Genomic DNA, 16,381 nt, shown 5'->3' with positions numbered 1-16,381 from the left:
CACGGAGGGCTTCACCGGTCTTTGCCTCCATGCTGGGAAGGCGGCCGGTTTCTGCACCATGGCCATCGACTCCGACACCGACGGGACTCCTTCCACTACGGCAGCGCCTGCACCTCAGCCAGAGCCTAGCTATGAGGTACGTCCTGAGCACCCCACTCCTGAGGAGTTGGAGGATCTTTACACTGCTTTAGATAATCAGGATTTGATCATTAAGGATGCTAAGAGGCAGTTTAGGGCGTTGAGACAGGAGCTGAAGGAAGCTAAGTTAGCTTTAGAGATTGCTCAGTCTGCCCCCGTAGTGGAGGATTGTATTGAGGAGGATGAGTGCAGTCAGTGCATCGGCTTGATGTCTGACTTGTCCGAGCTTAGGAGCAAGTATGATGAGAACTTGCTCAAGCTCGAGGAGGGCAAGAAGGCCTTGGACGAGCTCAAGTCCCTGCCTACCCTCTTGGGTGCTTGCAAGGAGTGCCCAGCGCTTAGAGAAGAGCTTAAGGAGAAGAGTGCTGCTTTGAGGAAGTTTGAGAAGTCTGCAGTTCCTAGCTCTTTCTCTGCTGATTGTACTGTGTGCCCTAGCTTGATTTCTGAGCTTGAGGAGGCACGGAAGGACAGGACCCGGTTGGAGGAGGAGAACTCCCACCTTCGGGAGGTTCTCAGTTGGGTGTCCTCCCGCGAGCCTCAGTTGGGCATGATGGTTCAGCAGTTCAAGCGTCCTGATGGTGTTGGGGTTGGGTTTGCTTTCACTCCTGCTGACTTTGTCCAACCCTATGGCAAGATTGGTGAGATGCTTGAGCCGAGAGTGAGTGAACTTTCTTCTTCCACAGCTCCACCAGCTTCTAAGCCCGCACCAGCTCCTAAGCCAGCACCAGTCAAGGATGGAATCCTGACTGAGCCACCCAGAGCTCCACCCAAGAATCCAGTATGGGTTCACAAACCTAACTACCTCAGGAACCGACTGGACACACTCCCTCCTAGTGGCAAGCCTACTCCTAAGCCCAAGGTGAGGACTCAGCCTCCCAGAGTGCTTCAGAGAGCCCCAGCTTCTACACCACAACCTACACACAGGAGAGAGCCTTACCAGTGTGAGTGGTGCGAGAGAGAGGGTCACTTGGGAGAGTTTTGCTTTCGGAGGTTGAGGTTTGAGCGCAGGCAGCCTGAGGGCGCGCTTTGGAGGTGTTCCACCAGTCTGCAGGTGGACACACTCCAGCTCGATGTGGGCAGAGGCGGGAAGCCAGGCCACGTCGTGTAGGTGGAGGAGGCGGAGGCGGTGGTGGTTACCGCGCTCCTATTGGTGGTTTCGCCGGCCCTGTTCCACACCGTGCCTTCGGTGGTGGTCAGCGAGGCCGAGGCTTTGGTGGTGGAGGCGCACCACGTTTTCCTCAGCGTGGTGATCGCCAGCCACAGTTTTCGTTTGAGGATACTTACCCTGCTTTCGAGCAGATGGCACGACACTGGTTTGCTTCTTACTGTGCTAACCCCAGTGTCGGGCCATTTGCCCGCTCTTCTTCCTACTGAGCAGAACACTCGAGGCCTGGAGGACATATGGCTCATGGACTCCGGTTGTTCGCGCCACATGACCGGGAGTCACAGATGGTTCTCCAGCCTCACCCCGATGACGATCAAGGAATATATCACATTCGGGGACAACAGCAGAGGAAAGGTACGTGGAGTTGGCGCTATTCGGATTTCTAATAACTTCACCTTGAGAGAGGTTGCCTTGGTTGACAAACTTGGTTTTAATTTGCTTTCTGTCTCGCAACTTCTTGATGATGGGTTTGAGGTGAGCTTTAAGAGAGGTTGCTCGCGTGTTCTTGATTCCAGAGGTGATTTTGTTTGCGGCATTGTTCCTTTTGGTCGTGTGTTTCGCATTGACTTTTATGGATCTTCTTCGAGCACTTCTCACTGTCTGGTGACTGGTCAGTCCTCTGAGCTCTGGAGGTGGCATAGGAGACTCGGTCACTTGAGCTTTGATCTACTAGTTAGGCTCAGCTCACTTGGTCTGATCCGAGGATTGCCCAAGCTGAAGATGGACAAGGACCTTGTGTGTCACCCGTGTCGTCACGGGAAGATGGTTTCCCTTCCGCACCCACCTGTAAATCAGGTGATGACATCGCACCCTGGCGAGCTTCTTCACATGGACACCGTTGGTCCTGCTCGCGTGCGCTCTGTCGGTGGGAAGTGGTACATTCTTGTGATCGTTGACGACTTCTCTCGGTACTCTTGGGTTTTCTTCTTGGAGACTAAGGATGAGACTTTTCAGCACTTTCGTGATCTTGCTTTGAGGTTACAGAACGAGCTTCCACATGCCATGAGGGCTATCCGCAGTGATAATGGAACTGAATTTAAGAACGCTCATTTTGATGACTTCTGTCGTGACTTTGGTCTTGATCACCAATACTCCTCTCCTTATGTTCCTCCACAGAATGGCGTGGTTGAACGCAAAAATCGGACCTTAGTGGAAATGGCCAGGACGATGCTCGATGAGCATAGGACTCCTAGGCGTTTTTGGGCCGAAGCGATCAACACCGCATGCTATGTTGCCAACCGCATCTTCCTTCGCTCATTCATGAAAAAGACTTCGTATGAGTTGCGGTTTGGTCGACAGCCCAGAGTGTCCCACCTGCGTGCTTTTGGTTGCAGATGCTTTGTTCTGAAGGAGGGAAATCTTGATAAGTTCGAGTCTAGAAGCTCTGATGGCATTTTTCTTGGCTATGCTCTTCAATCCAGAGGCTATCGTGTTCTTATTCTTGAGACTAACCGGATCGTCGAAACTTGTAATGTAACCTTCGACGAGTCCACTCCTTCTTTGTCTGCTTCTTTGGAGTGTGCAGGTGATGATGAGTTTGGGCAGGACATCTTCGAGGATGAGGATGAGCCTGAGGCCTTTGAGGGTGATGGTGGTGTCCCTGCGCCGGCTGCAGGCCCACTCCCTGGAGATTCGAGTTCAGACGACGATGGCGGCCCGCTCCCCACAGCTTCGACTACGGCCGATCCACATCCAGCTCAAGGTTCTTCCTCCGGGACCCATGTTGAGGGCGGCGGCGAGGCGACTTCGTCAAGAGAAGCACCACGACATATTCAGCGTCGTCATCCACCTCAACAAATGTTAGGTGACCTCAACGAGCGAATCACGAGGTCCAAGGTATCAAGTATCTCTGGATTTGCTCATTCGGCGTTTGTTGCCTCCTTTGAGCCCAAAGATATTGGACATGCTTTATCTGATTCTAACTGGGTCAATGCCATGCATGAGGAGCTAGAAAACTTTGAGTGAAACCAAGTCTGGGTCCTTGTAGAGCCTCCACCAGATTGTCACCCTATAGGTACCAAATGGGTTTTCAAGAACAAACAGGGTGAGGATGGGATGGTTGTGAGGAACAAGGCTAGGTTAGTAGCTCAGGGTTACAGCCAGCAGGAGGGGATAGATTATGAGGAGACCTTTGCACCTGTAGCTCGTTTAGAGGCCATCAGGATCTTTTTAGCCTTTGCAGCTTCGAAGGGGTTCAAGCTGTATCAGATGGATGTTAAGAGTGCCTTTTTGAACGGGTTTATAGAGGAGGAGGTCTATGTGAAGCAACCTCCTGGCTTTGAGAGTCCCAAGTTTCCAGACCGAGTCTTCAAACTTCAGAAGGCTTTGTATGGTCTGAAGCAAGCCCCTAGAGCCTGGTATGCGAGATTGAGAGCCTTTTTGCTTAAACAGGGGTTTGTCATGGGATCGGTAGATAAGACTTTGTTTCTCCTCAGGCGTGGTGCTGATTTTCTGTTGGTTCAGATTTACGTGGATGACATTATCTTTGGTGGCTCCTCTCACTCTCTTGTTTCTAGTTTTTCTGATGACATGAGCAGGGAGTTTGAGATGTCTATAATGGGTGAGCTTCAGTTCTTCCTCGGGTTGCACATCAAGCAAACCCGGGATGGCACCTTCGTCCACCAGGCCAAGTACACCAAGGACATGCTCAAGAAGTTCGACTTCGGGGACCTCAGTCCCATGCCGACTCCCATGAGCACTTCTACGGCGCTGGATGAGGACACTGAAGGTGTTGCTGTGGACCAGAAGGAGTATAGGAGCATGATCGGCTCGCTCCTGTACTTGACGGCCACCAGACCCGACATCCAGTTCGCGGTCTGTCTCTGCGCGAGGTTCCAGGCTTTTCCGCGCACTTCTCACAGGAACGCTGTGAAGAGGATTTTCAGGTACCTTCGATACACTCCTGAGTTTGGCTTATGGTACTCTTCTTCCTCTTCTCTTGCGTTGGTTGGCTTCTCTGATGCTGATCATGGTGGGTGTCGGATTGATCGCAAGTCGACTTCAGGCACTTGCCAGTTTCTTGGAACTTCTCTTGTGTCTTGGTCTGCCCGCAAGCAAACTAGTGTAGCCCTTTCCACCACAGAAGCCGAATACATAGCTGCTGCTAGTTGTTGTTCACAGATCCTTTGGATGAGACACACTCTCAGTGATTATGGCCTAACCTATGGCAGAGTTCCCATTTTCATTGACAGCACTTCAGCCATAAGCTTAGCCAAGAACCCCGTCCTACACTCTCGCTCCAAGCATATAGACGTGAGGTTCCACTTTCTGAGAGATCACTATGAGAAGGGTGATGTCGAGCTGACCCATGTGTCCACTGAAAATCAAGTAGCCGACATCTTGACCAAGCCCCTAGAACAAGCCACCTATGCTCGCTTGCGGGGAGAGCTTGGCGTGTGCTACCCATTTTGAGTTGGGTAGTTATTTTTGTAGTTTAGGATTTGTTTTTCTTTCTTTTGCTTTTCTTGCATTTTGTGTACATACCATCATGCATTACACTTGCACTAAGCTTCTCATGTATGATATCTGCATTTGCTTGTGCCTTGTGCTATGCTATGAGTTGTATATATGCTTTGACCATGAGTAGCTAGCTCCTTTGAATATGTTGTATATTGGCTCTGAGCTTAGCTATTTTCTTCTCTGAAAATCATAAAACATGGTCACCTTCAGGGTCTGCTACTAGCATGTGTAGGTTTGTATGCTTATGCTATCTTGATCATGCTTAGTGGCTAGGTCCCTTGCTCTCACATGCAACAAGATGCCCTCTTTTCTGTTGGAATAGTTTAATTGGTATCTAATTTCAAAAAGTCCAACAAATTGGTTTATCTTGGGTTGCTTTGAGTGAAAAGATCCAGGTGGGATTGCTTGCACCACTGTTCTTGTATCGAGACTGCTCCTCTGGAGAACTTGGACAAGGCTGTGGATGACTGAGAGTGGTGTCTTAAGCTTCTGATGGTCCTTGACCTAGGCTTGGCACATTCGTTAAGTTAAGCGCTTGCAAGCTTTCAACCCCTGGCACCGAAATTTGAAAGTTTTCAATTGGTATCAAGGCTGCTTGAGTGGCAGTTGCTGTGATATGGTTTGGGTAGCTCACCTGTATGTTCTTGCTAGCTCTAGCATGCTTGCTTGCCTTCTAGTATGCTAGGTCCTTTATGGTGATGCTTTTCTTTTACAAATGACAAATGCTTGCTCATGATCTGTATAGATATATTCTTATGAGCTTCTTCATGCATTGTCTTTGTATATGCACCCTCATATGCTGTGCTGATTTGACCCTTGCAAATGCTCTTGTTCTGTACCTGGAAGCTTTTAGGCACGCATGCACTTCATGGCATATTTCCAGGGGGAGCATCTAGGCAGGGGGAGTTTCCTTGACGTGTGCCTTGTCAACAAGGGGGAGAGAATGTTGTTTTTTGTCTCACCTTAGGGGTTAGGGTGAAATTTCTTGATCCTTGTCCAAAGGGGGAGAGTTTGTTTGTTTGATCTCAGGGAGAGATTCAGACTTTGAGTGTGCACACATCGGGGGAGAGTTGCATAGTGAGGGGGAGCTGCATTTCAGGGGGAGTTTTTGAGCTTTTTCATGCTCTTTGCTGGTTGCGTTGAGCTTAGCCTCTTTCTGGAGGAACCAGATTTGCACATGCTTGGCTGTGTTGAGCCTTGCCTCTTTCTTGAGGGGTCAAGCATGTTTTGGAGTCAGTGCGTCGAGCCGTTGCCCTTGTCTTAGGGGCTGACTCTTTTGGCTCTGCTATCTTCAAGTGATCTTTTCTTGCTTTTATTGGCTTTTGGTCACTGAGATAGTTCTCTCTTGTTTTCTATTTCTTTTTGGTTATCCTTTGTGTTCACCAGTGCCCGTGTGGGGTGTGGTGTTGACAATGCACTCATCAAGGGGGAGATTGAGAGGCAGTGGAGGTCTGCTCCTTAGTGTGATGAGTGATTGCCAACACGTGGAGTGGACTAATGGCGTTTAGTCGCGACTCTGTGGAGATTGTGCCAGTTCTTGGTCTGTGGTGTGCAGGTACACGGATGGTGCGGTGGCAGCGAGATGGTTTGGACAAGAGCGTGGCGCGTGCCGATGTACCATGCGGCGGCGTTGCGGTGGCGGGAGCTCGACGACCATGCGGAGGCAGGAGACCTTGCGGTGGCGCTGGAGGCCCGACCGGACGACTGTGCGGTGGAGAAGGGCGGCCCAGATGCTTGGGCCACTGCTGGGCCACGTGGCGATCCACTCCTGGTGCCAAGGCGGGACGGCGTGGAGTTTGTTGGTAGCTCGGGAAAAACCAACGGCTGGGATGCGTCGACGTCGGCCGAGTCGGAGAGAGATGGCGATGGCGTCAGGGATGACGAAGGCACTAGGGTTCCGGCGGGAGGTCGGACACGTGGTGACATCGGGCTTGGTGGGTGTGCCCGGAAACATCACGCGGGAAGGTTTTGCGGTTCCTCCAAAACCGCACCCGAAATCGGTTTCGGCAGTTTTCCCAAAACTGCCCCCGGAAGATTCCAAAAGGACGCGTGGCGACATCAGAGGAATTGCGTCAGGTCGAAGCAATCTACTCCAAGTCGTCGCAGCCGTCAGATGGACTTCATTGTATCTTTTCCAGTTTTGCCCCTAAGGGCCTTCTAGTTTAGTCTAGCACTTAGGGGTAGTCTAGTCATTAGAGGATGGCTTGGAGGGAAAGGAAAAGTGGGAGGGCAGCTGGCCTGGCTAGTAAAAAGGGAGGCGCCCCTCCCTGGGATGCTCTGGCGCTCAAAACAGAGAAGCACAAGTCCCTGGCGCCCTCTCCTTCCTTCTCCCTGTTCTTCTCCCTCTCCTTCTCCAAGGTAGAATTAGGGATGGATTCTTGAGTCTTGTAAGGAGATTTTCGTGGGAAAGGAGGCCCATCCCTCCTTGTACCCTCCGGGGTTTGAAATCAAGGTCAGTTTCTTGTTCTTTTGGAGCTCTGTGTGATGAAGCCTTGATTTCGTGGTGGAGTCTTTGTGTGCCGAGATCGCAGTGGCCTTGAGAGCTTTTTGCCGTGGATTCATGCCCTCTTACCTAGTGCTAATCTCCTAGAGTTCACGAGCTTCTTAGGATCGAATTTCTTGAGCGTTTCTGGTTTTGAGAAAACCCCGTTCTTGCTTGAGTTTTCGTCGATTCCTCTCAAATCATGGAGTGAATCGTCGATTCCTCTTGTGGATACGTTCACAAGGTCTTTGTGTTCGTACCTGCAAATTTTGGTGAGATTTAGACTCATTTTGATCAGGGTATCGTTGAGTCTTGATCAAGCCGCAAGCAAGAATAGAGCTTCTGCGACGTGTTGATCTTGTCTTATCATCGGTTTAACCGACGCCTGTCTAGGTGATCATCGGTTCAACCGATGAACTGAAGTTCTTGCCTCTAGGGTTTTCTGCTGCTTGCTAGATGCACCGGTGCTTTTGCTCCCATCGACATCGGTTTAACCGGCGTTGCTAATTGGTCTGCAATTTTAGGCGTTCGACCGGCGTATTGATTTCTGTCAACGTCGGATCAACCGGAGTTCATCTGTTTCGAGTTGTGAACCCTCTGGACAACTGCACCGGTGATGGGGTTTTAATTTCGTCGGATTAACCGGTGTTCATTGGGTGTTTTGGTGCATTTTGTTGCTCCTCTGGACAACTGCACCGACATCTGCCTGTGATTTTGTCGGATCATCCGACGTCTGATCGTCGGTTAAACCGACGCCATTTGAATTGCGTCGTCGGTTCAACCGGCGTTTGCTTTTGATCGCTGCAGGCTCTGTACACCGGTTAGACCGACGCAGTGCCCTTGTGCACGTCGGTTCAACCGGTGTATATACCGTGCTTTACTTCTTACGTTGCTTTGTGTGTTTGCTTCCGTGTTCGATCACGTTTGTTTCTAGGATAGTTTTGTGTTAGTGTAGCTTCCTCGTAGCTGCTCTACATAACGCCTAGAACTCTGGGGTTGGGATGCACTCTTGAATCTAGAGCCAAAGTTTTCATTGCGATAATTTTTCGAAGGCTCCCATTCACCCATCTCTGATCGCATTTCTCGGTCCTACATCCGGCCAGGCGGGCGCGGCCGCACACTCGTACGGTCGCACCAAGACACGATTCAGGCCAGCTGGTTAGCCACTTAGCCAGACTGAATTGCACATCCCCAGCAGCAAATATAGTATAGGTCTGAACACAACATGTTGGTCCCATAACTTTTTTTTTATACTCATCCATCGATACAGTACATGGAGAGTAGCAGTTGTTTTACAATGTACAATCAGGCGAGATGGCAGGCTCCACTTCAGCTAGTTGCACATCACCGGCCCTTGTAATCTTAGCAAACAAACGAACAAACAGAATAAGCCAGCATATCAGATAACCACTACTAATCAAACCCTAGGTAACCTGCTAAATTTGCCTCTCAACGCGACATCTTGTATGCCAAATGCTTCCTTTAAAACATCGGAACCGGCTCGCCGTGTCGCTGGAGCAAACAGCCCTTTTCTTTAGTTGGACTGGTAGAATTGAAGAACGCGCGCGAAGGGAGAAAGGGGAAAAAAATTCAAGCAGAAACGGTAGAAGGGAAATCTCAAACAACCTGGCGCCTTGCACCGTTGTGCTGCTAGATGGGAATGGCGCCGTTGCCGGTTGCAGGATAGTGCCCGTTCACCAGGCCCTTCAGTGGCTTTATGACGTGCCCGTTCTTGTACACTTTAAGATTCTGAGTTCCGTTGGAAAAACAGCTGCATCTGCCTGTTGGACTGAAAACGCCGCAGGGGCGTTGAAGCAGGTGATCAAGCTGACCCGATGCTGCTGCTATCAATCCTGCCAACGTACAGAGGTTTTCGATAATGGCTGAAGCGTTTATATTTCTTTCAAAAGAAAAGAACACCTATTCAGGCCAACTCAAGTGGAGGTTTTGAGGATGTCTTACCTAGGAAAAGTGGAGATGGTTTGCCAGGCCTTGACTTGAATTCAGGATGAAATTGTGCGCCGACAAAAAACCTATGAGTTGGCAGTTCAATAATCTGCACGTGGTAATTCGAATACATTAGATCGCGGACAGCAATTCGTTAATTATTTTGATGAAAAATGTTTGCGATCATACCTCCATTCGTTTCCCGCTTTCATCTCTGCCAACGAAAGAAAGCCCTGCCTTCTCAAATTCTGGGACCATATCAGGATTCACCTCGTATCTGTGGCGGTGCCTTTCATCAACATAGCTAGCGTTGCCATACCTAAGGCGGTTCAGAATTCAAATCACTATCTCTTTCGTAAATAAAATGGTATAGAAGAGGGACCAGATGTAAAACTGTAGCAAAATCAATGCTGGAAGATGTGGATGCTTCTTACAGCTTAGCGGATTTGCATTTATTGCCCTGAAAATAGGTCCTCCTTGATCCCAGGCGCATTGTTGCACCCATATGGGTTTTGGATCCCTGCAGCACAGGTATGATTGGCACTTAAACACACGCTAATTGTCAACAGAAAGGAATTACCTAATAGACCAGCAGCTCTAGCGAATAAATTACCTCAGGCATGAAAATAACACATGGTGTTTTTGTGGTTGGATCGAATTCTGTGCTGTTAGCACCATTCAACTTCATGATAGAACGTGCAAATTCAATCACTGCAATTTGCATGCCCAAGCAAATGCCCAGATACGGAACGTTGTTTTCACGCGCATATTTTGCGGCCAAAATTTTCCCTTGGACTCCTCTGTCTCCGAAACCTCCTGGAACCAACACACCATCTGCACCCTGAGGTGGAATACTCATTCAGATCTCTGTATTTTGGGCTAGAGGCATGTCTAGTGAATGAATTTTATGCTTACCTTCAGCGACTTCCATGCTTTTTCATAGGCATCAGGACTCTGAAAATGAAACAAGACCCCAATTATCAGTTAATTCTCTAACATAGAAGAGCAGAACTGATTTGGTCAACGTAAATAAAACTCACCTCTTCTGCGGTAGAATCTTCAAGATCACAGGAAGGAACCCAATCCACCACAAGTTTCCTGTTCAAAGCAACTGATGCATGCAAAAGAGCCTGACAAAAAGGGAGGAAAAGATAAGGCCAACATATTTGTACATTTCGTTCAGAACTGTATCTGTGCCAAAGATATAGAAACATAATGTCACCTTTAAAACAGACAAGTACGAATCCGATAGACCAGTATATTTTCCAACCATAGCAATCCTAACCTGAAAATATTTACACCACAATATTAAAAGCTGGTTGTTATAAGTTAAGGTAGCCGATTTGGTATTTATAAATAGCAGCTCAAAATCTCAAATGATCAAGAAACTAACTGGAGTTTTCAATTTGTCACATTTGCTGGCTCTATCAGTCCATTCGGCCAATTTTGGTTCTCGAGGAACGTTTCCCACACTGCATGCAAGAAGAAATAATACATGTAAGTATTCTAGAAACAAAGCCATCCAGATGAGCTTATAGTACTTTGGTCCAATGACATACCACTGAAGGTCTAAAACCTTCAGAATAGCTTCATGGGCCTTCTGATCCTGTAAAAAATAGAATCATTTATGGTTAACTATGCGAAATGAAAATTTGGCAGTCATGCATATAACTAATTTCATGCGACCTACCCTGAGCAACAAAGGGATATGCCAAATATTCATGACATCATGGAGATTAATGATATTTGGTATCTGCCAAATAAAATAAAAGTCAGCATTGGCGTTGCATTATTCTAACTTTGTAGAACTCTTGAACATGCAAATTTTTTACCGGGACATGGCAAAATTGCGCAAGCTTCACCTTCACATGCTCTTCAAGTGGCTGCCAAAAAGCACAAGAGCATATAAAGCCACTGTCAGCATTGAATGATTCAGAGGAGGCACCGAATGAAAATACTGAGACAAGTTCTGGACGATACCTGTGTACTGCGACATGCCAAAATATCAGGAAGGAGTCCAAGTCCTCTTAGTCCTCGGACACTATGTTGGGTAGGCTTCGTTTTCTAGACAGTAAAGAAAAATATCAGAATGTTTCCAGAAAGTAATAATATTTTTCAAAAAATAAAGTATCAATAGTGCTTCCAAATCAGTAGAAAACTTACCTGCTCACCAACTACATTTAGAACTGGAACAAGACTGACATGCACCAAGCAAAAGTTTCCAGGCCCTGACATACAAATTTAACGAAATCGCGTCAGTAGGAGATTGATTTTAATAACAAAATGAACATTGAAGCAACATCCTTATGCAATTTAATAACAAAATGAACATTGAAGCAACATCCTTATGCAAAAACATATGTAAAGACAAAAGAAAATTATGGGAGTTTGCAATTTCCTTACCAACACGATATGAAAATTGGCCTAATGCTTCAATGAAAGACGTTGATTCAATGTCTCCTGCATCAAGAATGCTACTGTTGTTATGCGGCGAAAATATTTTATCTCCTGCACCGGAATGCTTGCAGCTATGGGAACGATTGAGCAAAATAATAAGCTACTTTGCGACATGTTGTTCAATCCACTCTTGCAAAATAATAAGCTACGACTGCAAAATAATTGGCTGCAATGATACAGAATGGCTTTTTACCTATTGTGCCACCAAGTTCTATGACACAGACATCAGCTGGCTCCTCTGTACCATCAACTGGATTCATTGCGACATGTTCAATCCACTCTTGTATTTCATCTGTGATGTGTGGCACAACCTAATAAAGAGATCATCAGTGTAAAAAATGGCACCTTTCTATTATTACAGAATGCATTGAATCATATATTCTGATAACCAGATCTCACCTGAACAGTTTTTCCAAGGTAATCTCCTCTTCGTTCTTTGTCAATAACAGACTGCAGTATGAGCATTAGTAAAGAAGTTATTACCGGTTATACTAAGAAACCAATCAGTATAGAAGTTATTTTGTATTCTAGGAAAACTATGTTCAATTAGTAGGAAACCAAGACAATCTCATACAAGGTATATATATATAAGCATATATGCTCCAGTAGTTCTAAATGCTGTCTAACTACATAGTGATAGACAATAGCTACCCTTTCGCATTTAAACTGTATATTAGTCCCAGGATTCCATTACCTATTCTAAGTAACATTATGGGACCATTTTACGATAAATTCATCATGCGCGAATTTCAACTGCTTGTAAATCTCTGCAAGAACTTGCAGCAGTAAAGGAAGCACCTAGTTCTACAATGAGTCCAAGCCTATGACTGGTGCACTATTAACATGATGTACTTTCCACCAACCATTTGTTCCAGACAGGAGTGACCGACTAAGGCCCAGATGATTGTCCACATGTATTATTGAAGCGCAGCAGATCTTAAGGTAAATGAAACAACATGGAAAAAGATTTGTGGGCTCCATGAAAAATTCAGGTAAAGAAGCACCCAATCTGTGTTTTGTAAAAGAAAAAATCACCGAATATTCCCAGTTTGTAAATGTCAAGGTGAGTATAAACCCCAACTTTTAGCACATATACTAGCAAGATAGCTCAAAATCTCGTGTGGACTATGGACTGTTTACTCCTATCACCTGGTAGATCTTTCCCGTGGTTATGTTGTTGTCACGAGTCAACTTGATGTCCAGAAACCGTTCATAATTTCCAAGGTCCAAGTCCACCTTTGACAATAAGGGTTGGAACAAATGAAGTCTCATTAGCCCAGCAAAGAAACATTGCAGAAATATAGCACAGTTCTAACACGTTGGAGGTGAGAAGAATGGACAGCAGGGGATGAAAGTGGTAATCTGAACTGTTAGAACAAATTTAATATTTTAAAATAGATATGTATAAAATTGGATGGTGATCATTTCTTATATTATCAAGCACATTATTACAAATAAGAATAAAATTTTGCATAAATTATTTTATGCATTATTTGCTCCCTACAACAAAAAAAGTGAAAAAAATACCGAATTTGTTTCCGAATCCATACCGAATTTTATATCTATCATTTGAGAAAATATAGGATGAATTTGAGGTTTACCTTTTATGAATCTTTACAAGCTCAATACTCAAAACAAGAATACAAATTTGTATACAAGATTCTATATCCTATTTATTCGCAATCAAAGAAAAACGACCAAAAACTGATTACCGAATAATTACCGTTTCCGACCGTTTTCAACCCTAGCAGGACAACTGTATGAAGAGCTAGTACAGAAGACCAGTCCGTGACAGTTCTAGTTTTAAAACAGAGGACAATATGTGGCACTATCGTGCAGCTGCTGGCGTGTACTTTGTACTGGTCTAAGAAAAATTGATGCCTTAGAATCTCCAATAGTCTAATGTAAAACTGGGGTGGCGACTGGTGTACAGACTACAGAGCACTAGAAGAGAACTACTTGTATGCAGTGTCAATCGTACCTCACCACCGTCGTCCAAAACAAACACTTCACCATGCTCGAACGGAGACATGGTTCCTGCATCGGTGTTGAGGTATGGATCTGCACACCAGCGACAGGGAAAGAAATTCAGATATCATATCCCAAGCACCCAGTGGCGAAGCCAAGGTCAATTTGACCCTGGTGCACTCTTCACTGCAAAGATGGAAGCTAGTATACTTTATATGGTAAGATTTAGTGATCTATTAAGAAAAATAAATTTTTACCATGGTGCATGTGCACCAGGGAACCACAGCTTCGCCCCTGCAAGCACCCTACAGAAAAAACTTCTCGACGGCATTAACTCAGTGCGTGTACGAAAGAAAAAATGGCATAGAAGATTGTAAGTTACTTCATCAGTAAAACAAGACACGTATACGGATACCAGAGAAGCCTGTAGTAAAACAAGTAAGGGAAGCTGCTGGGACGTGACGAGACAGGATAGAAAATGGTTCTGTAAACCTAGAGCCAAGACATCGAGGCTGTGTTCACTTCCTCGAAACTCCTCAAATTTTCCATCACATCAAAATCACATCGAAACATTACATATAGGAAATGATCCATGCATGAAGTACTAAATGTAGATAAATAAAAAACTAATTGCATAGTTTTGATGTACGTTGCGAGACGAATCTTTTGAGCCTAGTTAGGTCTTGGTAGGACAATATTTACCACAAACAAACAAAAAATGCTACAGTGTCCGATGTGACTTTTTCTACCAGCTTTTCGCGGATCTAAACACACCCAGAGAAATTTTTAGAGGCGCACAGCACTTAGCCGGGATGAAGGGACAAAACTCCCAAGTGAGGACAAAATTTTCAGAGCACGAGATGACAAATTTGACCTGTATTACTGCCCCAATAAAAAACTACTACACGACTGAGAAGTTCATGTGCTCCAAGAAACCGAGACAGTGACGCTGGCACAGTATCAGATGCCCACTTCACCAAAGCAGCGACGAGTAATTGCGGTTGCAAAGGAAAACGAAACATGGGGCGATTATTTAAACGGAAAGCTAGAGTGAGCGGCCGGCGACTACGCAAATATTGCTAGCTAATTGGTGCTGGACATCGGGAAGAAAAAACAGAACAGCTTTGTAGAACACGGCCAACGACTACAAGCAGGGAAGAAAGCCAACAAGGTAATAGTGGTAGTAGCAACAATACAAGAAGGAAAAAAAATTGGTTATAAACCAGGGAAAGATACAGGTGCCCAAAGATGCCACATGAGATTAAGCCTTATCCACCTATATCCAAGACCAGTAGACCATCAGAAACCCAAATCATGGCCCCCATTACGATGGAAATGCCGCTGCTACCCATGTTTGAAATGGAGTCCTAGCAACGCAGGCACCCTAGGCAAACCCCAATTTGTGATCTCGAGAGAGATGGGAGCGACTAGTTTATGCTGAACAACCAAACGGAAATGGCACACGTACGCATGAAGACTTTTTTTAAAAAAAAAGTTGGATGGCTTTTGTACGGGGAGGCCGGGTGTTCGTGGCCTGTGCGATCACGTGGCCGCCATTACGAGGCGAGCCGAAGCGGACGTTACTCCTCTTTTTTTTCTTCGTTTTGACCGGGGAGAAATCAGAAACGAACCGCCCGGAGAACGCGGGGGTTGGGTTTTTTTATTAAACGAACGGGGGTGGGAGTTGGGACTGCGGCGGCGGCGGGCTTACCGATCTTGATGGAGGTGACGCGGAGGCCGCAGGCCTTGAGCAGGACGCCGATGCTGCTGGCCGTCACGCCCTTCCCCAGCCCGCTCACCACGCCGCCGGTCACCAGCACGTACTTCATGGTCTCGAGTCCTCGGCTCGGTCGGGTCCCAGCACCTTCTGCTCGATCTCCCCTCAAGCGCGCGCGGGTTGCGAGGTCGCTCACTGCAGCGGCTCGTGCGCGCGGTCGTCGCGGGTTCCCGGATCTCTCGCGCCTTGGGATCGAGGAGGAAGGGAGGGGAGAGGTGATTGGCAGTGCCTGCCGAGGCGGAGGTGGGAGATGGAAGGGTTTTTTTTTTTTGGTTGGGGGCGAGGGGAGGGTTGGGTCTTTGGGAGTGCGGTGGGGGATGGGTTAAATAGGCGTCGGCCCTCGGAGGCTCGGAGAGGAGACGACCATGGCTGTAGTGCGCCTGTGGCTCTCCCAAACTGCCACCGCGGAAATTTTGCAAACCCCCCCCCCCCCCCAGTGGTCTCTCTCTCCACACACACACACAAGCTTTTTTGTACGGTAGTATAATTTATCCAGACAAATCTAATTAAGCAACTGGACCACACTTGTCACCACTCTCACCCTCAGGGCTCAAGGCCGCAAGTTCAGGTTGAAAGTTGGGTTTGCTTCCTACTGCATCTGGTGCTTCTAAGTCGGTACCTGTGTTTCAAAACTTTGGACTATTTTTACCCCAAAAAATAAAAATAAAATGTACAGTAAAAGGCTAAGAAAGTAAGAATGCTACTCTTGGTCATTGAATAGAATTTAAACGGATAGAAGTTTGAACTAGCTACCAATTCATCCAAGAGTTTAAATTGCCGGTAGGAGAGGTTGGCACCATATATAGTCAAATTTTTGTGCAAATAATATGGGTCATCCAATCAGTGCCAAGAGAGTTTGCCAAGCCCAAAAAATTTCCATTTTTTGCCATTAATCTTCTTCGTCGAATAGGAGCAATTTGGATGAAACAGGATGATGACTTGTCGTGCCCTTTTCTAAATCTTTTTCGAGCATTGACGTTTCTTACCG

The 16,381-nt window shown here is 46.6% G+C and overlaps 1 protein-coding gene across 7 annotated transcripts; it reads right to left on the bottom strand.

Moving 5' to 3' along the window:
• Positions 1–8,470: 8,470 nt before the first annotated feature.
• LOC120697780 (CTP synthase-like) lies at positions 8,471–15,695 on the bottom strand. Of its 7 annotated transcripts, XM_039981107.1 has the most exons (22): positions 15,328–15,694; positions 13,874–13,921; positions 13,630–13,709; positions 12,798–12,884; positions 12,048–12,098; positions 11,842–11,959; positions 11,595–11,699; positions 11,355–11,419; positions 11,172–11,255; positions 11,024–11,074; positions 10,882–10,944; positions 10,751–10,797; positions 10,585–10,663; positions 10,414–10,476; positions 10,232–10,321; positions 10,107–10,145; positions 9,805–10,032; positions 9,626–9,711; positions 9,381–9,510; positions 9,207–9,300; positions 8,871–9,097; positions 8,471–8,756 (listed from the first exon to the last, which is right to left on the bottom strand). In XM_039981107.1, exons 1-21 carry the CDS (start codon positions 15,443–15,445, stop codon positions 8,895–8,897), a joined length of 1,929 nt encoding a protein of 642 aa, XP_039837041.1. In that variant the 5' UTR covers positions 15,446–15,694; the 3' UTR covers positions 8,471–8,756; positions 8,871–8,894. The 7 variants fall into 7 exon arrangements, with proteins under 7 accessions (XP_039837041.1, XP_039837040.1, XP_039837042.1 ...); XM_039981106.1 differs by having other exon boundaries at positions 8,473–9,097; XM_039981108.1 differs by having other exon boundaries at positions 8,473–9,097; positions 11,595–11,651.
• Positions 15,696–16,381: the final 686 nt, after the last annotated feature.

Source organism: Panicum virgatum, chromosome 3K (assembly GCF_016808335.1).
Source record: "Panicum virgatum strain AP13 chromosome 3K, P.virgatum_v5, whole genome shotgun sequence".
Taxonomy (NCBI): domain Eukaryota; kingdom Viridiplantae; phylum Streptophyta; class Magnoliopsida; order Poales; family Poaceae; genus Panicum; species Panicum virgatum.
Note: the sequence above shows the minus strand (reverse complement) of the source record. Positions and strands in the feature narration are given on the sequence as shown.